The following is an 11,512-nucleotide window of genomic DNA, read 5'->3' as shown; positions in this document are numbered from 1 at the left end:
ACTCCAGCCTGGGAAACAAGAGTGAAACTCAGTCTCAAAAAAAAAAAAAAAAAGAAAGAAAGAAAAAGAAACCTGCAACTAGAACATCATAAGGCGAGCAACTGCCACTTTTTTTTTTTTTTTTTGAGATGGAGTCTCCTTCTGTCACCAGGCTGGAGTGCAGTGTTGTGATCTCAGCTCAGTGCAACCTCCAACCTCCACCTCCCCAGTTCATGCGATTCTCCTGCCTCAGCCTCCCGAGTAGCTGGGACTACAGTGTCCGCCACCACGCCCAGCTAATTTTTATATTTTTAGTAGAGATGGGGTTGCACCATGTTGGCCAGTATGGTCTCATCATCCGCCCAACTCGGCCTCCCAAAGTGCTGGGATTACAGGCATGAACCACCATGCCCAGCCGCAACTGCCGCATTTTTAAGTGAAGAATCCAACCTTCGGAACAGTCGCCATTGCTCCTAACCAATGTCACTCTCAAACACGGAGAAATGAAAACGAATGACGATTCCATAGGTCATCACCACAGAACTGGCTTTTACTAACAAAACCAAAGAACCTCAAACACTTTTTGTGGACATCAAATTCTTTCCTTCAGATTTTAAAATGACATTATGCATGTACATATTTTTAAAATTTAGACACATTTTAGAGAACACAATTGTGAACACAAATCTAAGAAATGAATGAGATGTACTGAAGTCTGATTCAAACACTTATCTTAAACTGACTTCTGTCAATCCTCTGTCCTGTGAAGTAAGTCCCGTTTCTCCTTTGCCTGGAGGGACCGAGCTGGAATTACTGTCACATGTTACAGACATGAGGCAGGGGTTAATGCAGAACCACGGAACAGCACCTCTGATGACATCTAGTGGGTAAGTAGGAAGGTGTCAACCCAGGTGGCTTTTTAAAAAATCTGTAAATAAAATCTCCTCCTTTATTCCACAGATTTTAATCTTTCCCTCAGTGTGTTAGAAAGACTAATAGTGTTTTTCAAACGTGTGTGGATGGACTCACCTGGGGAGACATCCGCATCCTAGGCCACCTTTGTGGCTGCTCTGCAGACACCTGGCTGCACCCGCTGCCTCCTCGTCTGAGAGGGGCTGCCCTGGAGAGCACCGTGCTGGCTGTGTTGCCTACTGGCTTCCCTTGAGAAACGGGGAGGCAGGACCTCTACTGAGTGCTGTGATGTGTTATGTTTTGATGTGGTGGGTGGGGAGGATGGGAACAATGTTATTTGGATGAGATTGGACATCGTGTGAGGTCTTCAGCAAAGCAGCTACCCTCAGCTCATTGATGACAGCATCCTGCCTGCAGGTGTGGGCTGCTGGACTGCCTGCAAAGCCCATCAACAGGCCCTGGAAGCCAGGTAAAATAGGATCAGGATGATTTCTATTCACAGAAGTCATCAATCTAACAAACATGAAAGAAAATAATCATGACTCAGGAGCAAGGGTGTCTGCAGCAAACAGACTCTCCAGGCATCGTTTAGAAGCTGAATGTCACACATTTCGGGTGCCAGCCCCACACATAACCACACAAGTAAAAAGGAAGCTTTTCTCCTAAACTGACATTCTTTTTTCTCTTTTCTGAGAGGTGTGGACACGGGCTGGGAAATGCTCAGGCCTCCCCCTGCAGACAAGGACTGGGCTGTTAAGAGAGGCCTCTTGTCTTTCATGACACAAGCCTTAGCTCACAAGACGAGAAGTACCTAGTCCCAGACCACCTGTTCCATGATGACAGAAACCCTTCTAAAAACTGAAATCTATGTGATAGAATTAATGAAGGTAGGCTCACCCAAATTACTGCTCACATTTTTTCAAATAAAAGTCACACAAATACCATAATGTTGTTGGTTAGAACATTATGTTTCTCATATCTACAAATAAGGGCTAGTACTTTTTATCACCCAAAAGTAGACAAAAAAATAGGAAATGCATTCATTCCAAATTTAGATTTTGATAACTTTCCAAAAGGTTGAAGTAAGTTTAATTGCAGGGACATGAGTCCAGTTGAGTGTCTTTCTGTTAATCTGCAATAACCCATCTGGAACTGTATTTGCTCTTCTTAGAACAGTAACTTATAATGTTGATAAACTGAGGTGGAGCCTGTTTTAGTAACATATACCTGGGTAAATGTTCTGGAACTGCCAGTGCTTAGTCACTGCTGCCTACAGTGTGGCCATCAAAGGCTTCTTGGGAAAGCTCCCTTTGGGTCCAGAAGTCTCCCCAACAAAGCTCCGGCTGCCCTGGACTCTACACAAAGCACCTGAAGCCTCTGCTGGGAATGGGGCCCTGACAGAGCTGCAATGCACCCTGAGGCTTCTTTAAAACACGAAGGTGAGTGTAAAATCCAAACAGGAAGCGTTCAGCTGTGCACTCCCAAACTACCCCAGCACGCCCCTGCAAAACTGCTGGTCCTGTCCGTCCTTGGAGTGGTCGCTCCCTCATTCTCATCTGGAAGGTGCCACAGAAAAGGCTGACAATGTATTATCACTAGGATAGACCCTAGATAATCTTTCTGATATACAAGATAGACACCACCTGTTCCCTCATTTGTCAATATGGAAGAAACCCCACTTTATACATTTTATACAGAAAAGTGGACACTGCCATACATTCATGCATGGTCAGCTCTGAGCCCTCAGGAATAGAAGGGCCTTCCATTTAAAACAGCTTACACCTGGAGACAACAAACACCAAGAAACATGCAAACACTACAGAGAATCTGTATGTGAAGAAGTCATATTTTATATTGATGAGGGTGCTGTTAGAAAATGTTGATGGATGGCTTCGGTCACTCATGCTAGTCTAACCAGAGGGGCCTGTGACGGTGTCTGCTTCTCTTTCAGGATTCCCAGTTGTTTCTGTGTCAGGCACTAAGCAATCTGGCGGCTTTTGGTCCAAATGGGTATTTTAGTTGTCTTTTTGCACCTTTTAATCCCTCTTCGAAGAGTCAAGTTCAAATGCTGGAAACCGTGATGTCTCTGGTCCCAGGACATCAGAGAGAAAGTGAATAGCGCCAGCCATGCCTGCAATGTAAAATGAGGAGCCTCTTAGGAATGGCATAAGGGTAGTGTCTAAAACAGTGACTTTTAATCATTTCCCTTACCAGGGGCTGCAAGCATGTGGGAAAGGTGCTGAGGACTCTAAAGATGACTTCATTAAAAACCAAAGATATCCTTATATTTAGCACCTGGCAGGTAATATAATAACACCAGTTTTCCTCACTATCTTATATTTAAAAAACTGGTTACTGGGCTTTAATCTTATATCTTGAAACTTTAAGGTGGCATCACAGAATCGCTATGGAAGTTATGGATGCTGCTAATTACGATATTCCTACACACGGAGCTTCCCCTCAGAGCCTGTATATGCTCAAAGTTGCATTTTATATCTTCTTGATATTTGAAGAATGTTATTTTTAACAAACCTCAATTTGGTCAAAATCCCCACCCCAAATCACTGCAGTAATTGAGCAGTGGGTTTTCAACTAGACTCACAGCAGCTTAGGAAGGGTGTGGGGTGGAGAAGGTGCTAGTAGCCCACCAAGGCCTCCAGGTCTCCTGTCCCCACTCAAATCAGAACAATCCTCCCTTATAGGGTTTTTGTTTACAGTTTTTCTTTTGATGTAAAATTCACGTACAATAAAACACATAAATCCAAAATGTACTTCTCTGAGGTTTGTAAAATGCATATACATGTGTAAACAAAACCCGATTAAGACCTGGAATATTTCCATCACCCCAGGAAGTTCCAAGTGCCCCTCTCCAGTCCCTCCCATCCCTGTGGTCCCCCCAGAGGTAACCAGCAGCCTGGTCTTGGTCCACCATGGATTAGTTCTGCCTGCTCTGGCACTCTTATGAGCATGGCCACAGTGTACAGCCCTTGTATCTGGCTCCTTCGTCAGGGTTCCTGCAATTCATTCACGTTCTGTGCCTGTTCATAGTTGGCCCCTTCTTACTGCTGAACAGTACACTGCAGATTGTTTACCCATTTTTCCTACTGAAGGTCATCTGGGGTGTTCCCAGCCTTCTCTGTAAGTTTTTAAAGAAAGGTTCCAGAAACTTGTTTAAAAAATTAGAAAACCACTGACCTAGGAGTGCCCATGAGAAGTAAACAGGGACCCATAACAAGCCTAGGAGGCCCTACAGCAGGCCCTGCGGGGATGAGCCTGGCTTTCCTGCTCAGGTGTGTGGGCAGCGGATCCACTGGGCGGTGCACTCCAGCAGGAGTGAGCTCCTTCAGAAGGGGTGCCAGGTGCCAGTGAGCCCTCCCAGTGGCTCCTCCAGCCGGCCAGTTTGCCACAATGGCCTGCATTGCTAGGCACACGGCTTAATAATCCCTCCGTCCCCTGACGGGAATTTGGTGAGAGTCCCCCACAGTTCTGTCTGCCAGGCACTGGCGAGGCACAGGGGAAGGAGGTGACCTAGGGAGCTGTACATCCAAAGCTGTTGACCCACTGGGGCTCTGAAGGTGCTATTATCAAGTTGATAAACTCCATTTAGAGTTCAGGCATTAACTCTGTTATATCTGATGCAAATGCATTGCATTTTTATGACATAGAGGACTACAACTTTTATTCTAGTAAGTACTTTTTCCTTATGAGTTCTCTGAATATTAAAAAAGATCATCTTCTGCAAAAGATGTGACACATGCTCTGTTTTCTGCTCGTATTTCTAAAATATGATTTAAAAATATTACCAGTATGAAAACTAAAACAGGACATACCACTACAGACGATGCAGACAGAGGATGATAAGGAATACCAATAGCTTACATATTTGCATTTCACCACATGTACGCAATTAACCAATTTCCCAAAAATTACAAACTATGACAGCTCACCCAATATGAAATAGATAACTTGAACAGCCCTACAACTATTTTAAAAACTGTATTTATTTTAAAAGTCTAGAAAAATAAATCTCCAGACCTAGAAGTTTGTACTGGAGAATTCTACCAAACATTTAAGTTACACTAATACCAATTCTTCCACCAATTAACACAGTCTGTCCCAGAAAACAGAAGAGAAGAAGATACTTCTCAACATGGTGTATTAGGTCAGTATGACCCTGATACCAAAACCAGAGAAAGACAGCACAAGACAGGAAAACTGTAGGCCAATATCCTTCATGAATAGAGATGCAAAAACCTTTACCAAAATGTTAGCAAACAGAAAGCACGCCCATACCCACATACAAATCTAACGAATATCCGGGCCTGTTTGTGGGGCTTCTGTTTGTGCTCCTGTCTTCCCTTCCCTGCGCCCGTGGTGGACTCTGGAATCCTTGTTGCTTTCACTGCCTGCCTATCAGTGCTCCTCTTTTCAGAACTTTCTTCAATATTCACTCTTGCTATTTTTTCTACTTACTAATATTTCTAATTGCTAATATTAATTATTCATACTTCTTTATATGATATTAAATATATTTAAGTAATTATTCAAGCTTCCCATGAATACACCAATATTAAATATGCAACATTACAGATGAAATGCAGAGGAGTAAACTATTTCTTCCATTGCTAACAGCAAGCCTTCTACGTTCTGTCTGCATAGACACCTCACAAAAAACCTAAGAACACTTGGAAGACATTCACAGGAGCAAAAAACAATAGGTACGGTGAAGAGATTCAACATAATTTTCAGCCATAAGCTACTTTGCTGACTTATTTTACAGTTTGGAAGTATTACTTGAGCCAGGTCAAATATGAACAGTGCCAGTCCACAAGGGCAGGAGAACCAATTTCACCCAAACATTTAATCTATAGCATTTTTCTCATTCTTACCTTCAAAGAGCGAATAGGGTCTGTCAGGAATGCGGCACCCGTGTGCTCCGTAATCTAGACACCACTCTGCAAACTGAAAAGAAAGGGATTTCTTTTTAAGACTGGAGTTTCTACCTGGTGAAAAGGCAATAAATGAGAATGCAATGTCTTCACAGGCATCAGGGAAGTGGACCCCCAGCTGTAGGGCATTCAGCGTGGGCTCCATGGGCTACTGCACCCCCTCTTCCAGGGGTGAGGCCCAGCAAGGCTCTGCTTGCGGCTGCCTCAGCTGTAGAGTGGGGTCTGCCTTACAGCTGCTGGGAAGTCCGAGGTGAAAACCGAACGGCTCAACAACACTCTGTTCTCCCTGGCACCTTCCTCCTGCCGCTTCAGCTGACGATTCCAGAAGCAACTCGAAACGCCTGCTCTATCCTGAACAAAAAACCCTGGCTCTAAAATGGCTCTCGGCAGCAGCTGCTGGCTCCCCCGGCCCCAGCTGGGAAACAGCTTCAGCCCTGCCTGGGGCGCCGCCTCTCACCGCAGCCCCTCCACAGCTGCTGCTGCTGCTTGGCAGCCTCTCCACCTTCCCAGCCCCTGGCCCTCAGCCCTCCCTGTGCTCTCCTCTGAGCTCCTTGACCCTTTCTTCTTAGACCTCTTCAATGGGTGTTTCCATATCGTTTTAATAAACTTCCCTTTTGTGCCTAAGCTAACATAATTTGAAGGGTCATTTGTACACTAAGAATCATAAGTAATAAACATGAGGAGTATCAAGTTCAGCACACGTAAAAAGAAACTCACTCTGCCTTTCCCCTCCCAATCTGCTCGCTCTTAGCTTGTCTGATGGCCCATCTACCCAGTTTTCCGAGTCAGACAACAGAAAGACCTTCAGATATTTCCATCTTCTCCACATTTAAAAACATGCGTTAAATTCTGTGGGCTTTACATCATAGGTGTTTCTAAATGTCTCATTTTTTTATCCCAACCTATGCTTTGGTTTATGACTCAACATTTCTTGCATTAATTACTAAACCACTATTTGGGGAAACCCAAGCCCGCCTCATTCTTCCTACTGGGACTACAGCAATCTTTCCAAAAGAGGAGTCTGAATATGGATTCCAAACCCTTCCATGAGCCCCCATCTTCCAAATCAGTATCCAGTGCTAGCTGATTATTAAAATTACTGGGGGAGCTTGAAAAATATTAGTGCTGAGGCTTCCTCATTTAACTGGTCTAGAGTGAGGTCCAGGCATGATTTGAAAGCTTCCCAGTGGTACAAGGTTGAGAACTCCTGGCTACAGGGAAGAACTAACTTTCTTTGGCCTCTACCCACCTGTCGGACTTTTACCTTTGGCCACACATTTCCTTCCCTTTGCATCCCAAAGGCTGAAGTGCTTACGGAGTCAGGAACACACAGAGCTGGTTCGTGCTCTGCAGCTCTGCCCAAGCTATTCTCCTTATCAGAACTGCATTCCACCTCTGCAGGCCACCCCTGCCTGGCCCACCTGAAAAACCCCTCATCTTTAAAAAACTGGCTGCGTCTCACCCCTCCTGCGGTCTTCTCGCATTGCCCATATTTGCATAATCATCTACCATCATCACATCACCAAGGCTGGCCCAGGCCTGCGGAATCTGGCTGCTCCCCGCTCGCTGGCTCCTGTTTTGCCCCATCCCCCGTGCTCCAGCCACAGTGTAGTTCACACAGGCCCTGGGTGCTCACACCTCCGGGCCTTTGGAACAGCAGTTTCTTCTCCTTTTCACATCTTTCCTCATCCCCCTTTGCTTAATTTCGAGCTGTCCCTCAGGTCTTGGCTGAGACATCCCTTGCTGACCTGCCATGCCAAGTTGGGCCCTGCCCTCTTTGTTTCCACAGCCTCCTGCATGCTTCCATCAGTGGGGGAGCCACAGATGTGTGTGCATTTTCCAGCGCACCAACAAGGTAGGGCCCATTCCACTGGGGTTGAGAAGTCTTCAGAAAGTAATAGATGTTCAAAAAGTATAAAGAACATATCAGCCGCAATGCCTCCATCTAACAGGGGTCACTGTAAACACTTCAGTGTATTTTCTTCCAATCTTTTTTCTGTGTGCACACAACTACATTTTGTGAAATGTGTACATAATAAAACTACTAGCAAACATTTACTGAGTCTTGCTCTATGCCATTCATCTTCACATGTCCAGTGCATGTTTACTGAGTTTCTACTCGGTGCTATGCACTGCTCCAAGTACTAGTGTAGAATAGTGACCCAGACAGACAAGATCAAGAAGCTTATGTTCTACCAGCCTACACACTCAAGAAACAAGCCAAAACATACAATGAGCAACTGAGTGATCATCCACTTGGGGGGTCTCAAAGATCCCTCCAAGAATGTCACAATTCAGATCAGCATGGCAAGGAGCTGAAGGAAGAGTGCTCCTGAAGGGAACAGTTAACGACAGGTCCAGCGGAAACAAGAGTGACACACTCCGTTCTTAGAGAGGGCAACATGGCTGTATTATGGCGGGCTAGAGGGCAGGGTAAGGCGAGGAGATCGGGCAGAGACACAGAGAGGGGCCAAGGTGCACAGGGCTCTGTCAACCCAGCGGAGGAGCATAGGCTCCATCTGCAGTCAATGGGAAGCCGTGGAGGGTTTTGGCAGGACGATTACAAACAATCTGCACATTAGCTCAGTTCTGCTTGGAACATCCTTAGGAGGTGGGTAGTATTTTTTTTCTGTCTGTACAAATGAGGAAACTGAGGCTTGAAGAAGAGACATATCCAAACTCATAAAGCCAATAAATGGCACAGGTGGTAATTCTCATCACGTAGTGACTCCAGGACACATATTCTTCAGAAGCCATTGACATTTGTCCTCTCCATTCTATAGACAGGGACACTGTGGCCCAGAGAAACCACGGATAAGGCTGTGCCAGAAGAAAAAGAGGAAGCTACAGAACTGGGAGAAACAGGTTAAAAGAAGGAACAGGAGTTGTACTTCTGGACTCTGGATTCTGTGCACACTCGGGGTTGTTCAGAAGCAGTTCCAACAGAGCCACCCTCACCTTGCAAGCTCGGTAGAGGTACTTCTTATCCTGCGTGAGACGGTAAAGGGACAGGAAGGAATAGCCGTTGCCAGCAGTCCCATGGCATATCCCGTAGCCCTTCCGCAGCAAACCTCGCTGCCAAATCACATCGCTACACTCCATGGCCTCTTTCAAGTACTTCTCCTCCTTAAAGACCTGGGCAAATTAAAAACAAAGCAGTGTTAAAAAGACGGTTTCACGACGAGTTGGCAAAATACTTTCCCTTTCTGGTTAGAATATGGCATGATATTAGGAAAACTGAAATGGCACTGGGGGTGAAAGACAGACAAACAAACAAACACCAGCAACATGGTACACAGAATCTCGCAATCTCAATCCATTAGCCCAGCGGTCTCCAACCTTTTTGGCACCAGCGACTGGTTTTGTGGAACCATTTTTCAATGGCCAGGAAGGTGAGTGGGGGATGGTTTCGGGATGAAACTGTTCCACCTCAGATCATCAGGCATTAGTTAGATTCTCATAAGGAGCGCGCAACCTAGATCCCTCGCATAAGCAGTTCACGATACGGTTCGCTCTCCTGCGAGAATCTAACGTGGCCGCTGATCTGACAGGTGGCAGAGCTCAGACAGTAATGCAAGTGATGGGGAGCGACTGTAAATACAGTTGAAGCTTCGCTTGCTCGCTGCTGCTCACCTCCTGCTGTGCAGCCCAGTCCCTAACAGGCCACGGACCAGTACCAATTCACAGCCTGGGGGCTGGGGACCCCTGCATTAGCCTATTCCCCTTGTCCTCCTTCTGTTTCACGGTTTTACTAAAGTAATGCTAAAATTTAGTTTTTAAAATTAAAATTAAAGCTGCCATATCTTTTTGGTAAGATGTTTTCCTTGTTTCTTGGCACATACATCCCATAGCTCTAAAACTTCTGCTCTTGTAGAAGGCAATCGAGAGAGTGAGGCCCTGTTAGCAGGGCAAGAGTATCCAATATACTGATCAGTACACATCAACAGGACCCGAGGACCCTGCACCACCAGGCTAGGAAGATCCATCTTCACCCATCCCAAGGAAGCTGGCACAAAGCTTTCTGGGGTCCAGGAGCAAGCACCACCTCCCTGAGTTGTTTATATGGTCAGCTGCAGAGACAGGCAGGCTCAGTGAAGGCAAGAGACGGCAAGAAGCAGCTGTGGGTTTTCACTTCCTGAGATTCCCTTGTACATTTTCTTCTTTCTCCTCACATGCCATGTACTGTTTTCCTGATCCTTTTCTCAGAGTCTGTTCTTAGTTATCCCTACCTGCTAAACTCATCACATTCCAGTGCAAATGGGTTTTGGACAATGAATCAGAGGCACAAAGGTCATCACTACTTGGGTGGCAGGTCAGGTCCCTCTACTTGTGACTGATGAGCTGGACACTCAGCCGAGAAGGGCTCTGAGGCCTCAGGAAAAAGGCGGAGGTTGGGGGGCAGGGCATGAGAACTGCGACCAGTGTCTACAGAGGGCACAGCGGGAAACAGAGGCACAGCAAATCACCAGGGAGATTAAATGTTCCCAAAGTTAGGCTGTTAGGGAATCAGACGCAGGACACCCTCTATCAGTCACAAAGGCTGCTAAGATGTGGGCTCTGGGGTCAGACAGCCTGAGCTGAGTCCCTACTGTCACCTTTTAACTGTGTGACCTTGGATAAGTCACTGAAAGTCTATGTCTTAGTTTTCTCAACTATAAAGGGATGACATTCCTTCACCTCAGTGGCTTGCTATGAAGATTAAAATGTGATCACATCCATGGAGCTCCTGGAACAGTGCCTGGCACATGGGAAGTGCTAGCTATTTCCTGGCTATGATTAACCATTACTCTTTCTACGGTATTGTGCCGGCACACACACTTCATCCTGTCACTTGCATCTTAAGCCTCTGAAAATGAACTGTAAAGGAAAACATGTTTTCCCATCCTAAGGAAATATTTGGTCAAAGCTAATGGGTGAGAAGATATTGTTTGAGAGGCTGTGTTCTGAAATCACACAGTGAGGCCAGCCCTAAAGTGAGCCGGAGCTGCCCCTGCTGGTGGGAGCCTGGGTGAGTGATGGTCCACAGGGAAACCGAACAGGGTTCCTTTATGCCGTCCCTGCGCCTGCGAGGCTGAGGCTGCTAGAGCCATGCCCACAATGCAGCCTGCACTGCTGCTTCTCAGCACCAGCAGCCTACCATGCCCGCTCCTGCCACCACATACACTCATGCTCTAAGCAAACAGCTACTTCTAACAGCGAGACATCCAAGAATTCAGAACTATAAAAAAAAGCTCCTGGACTTAATCACAGATACATCTTCTCCACATTGTATTACAGCAATCATACATGGGCTACAAAATCCACGTACTTATCCACATTACCTCCCCCAAATGGCAAGTTTCCCTGGGCAGTACAGGACAGAAAGTGTGGAAAGACAGCACAATGCAAAGGAAAACCCGAGGGCTCTGGAGTCAGAGGCAGGGCTAGAGTCCCTGTTCCACCACGGCAGACTGTGACTCCCGGCCAGCTGCCGCACCCGACCTGGGCCTGTGCGCCCATGCTACAAAACAGATGGATCCCAAGATGACCCAAACGTCAGAAATAGGGACAAGGGTTTTAGGCAGTTATTAGAAATATCTTCAAAGATGAAAAGGGAACTATACTCATCATCAGTGAACCCTCAGAAGAGAAAGGGAGAATAAGACAGAAACAAAGGGATATTCTGGACCTAG

General features: G+C 46.1%; 1 protein-coding gene across 3 annotated transcripts in view; it reads right to left on the bottom strand.

The window, feature by feature from the left end:
* Nucleotides 1-504: 504 nt before the first annotated feature.
* Nucleotides 505-11,512, bottom strand: part of LANCL2 (LanC like glutathione S-transferase 2) — a 66,204-nt gene continuing 55,196 nt past the window's right edge. For all 3 annotated transcript variants that reach the window (XM_003318449.7, XM_063814214.1, XM_016957490.4), the window contains 3 exons: nt 8,799-8,975; nt 5,781-5,853; nt 505-3,022 (listed from right to left, as the gene is read on the bottom strand). In XM_003318449.7, the coding sequence (XP_003318497.1) occupies nt 2,928-3,022; nt 5,781-5,853; nt 8,799-8,975 (345 nt within the window). In that variant the 3' untranslated portion in view covers nt 505-2,927. The remainder of the gene's footprint in view (nt 3,023-5,780; nt 5,854-8,798; nt 8,976-11,512) is intronic.

Source organism: Pan troglodytes, chromosome 6 (genome assembly GCF_028858775.2).
Source record: "Pan troglodytes isolate AG18354 chromosome 6, NHGRI_mPanTro3-v2.0_pri, whole genome shotgun sequence".
NCBI classification, from domain to species: domain Eukaryota; kingdom Metazoa; phylum Chordata; class Mammalia; order Primates; family Hominidae; genus Pan; species Pan troglodytes.
The sequence above is the reverse complement of the archived record's forward strand: the minus strand, read 5'-3'. Positions and strand labels throughout refer to the sequence as shown.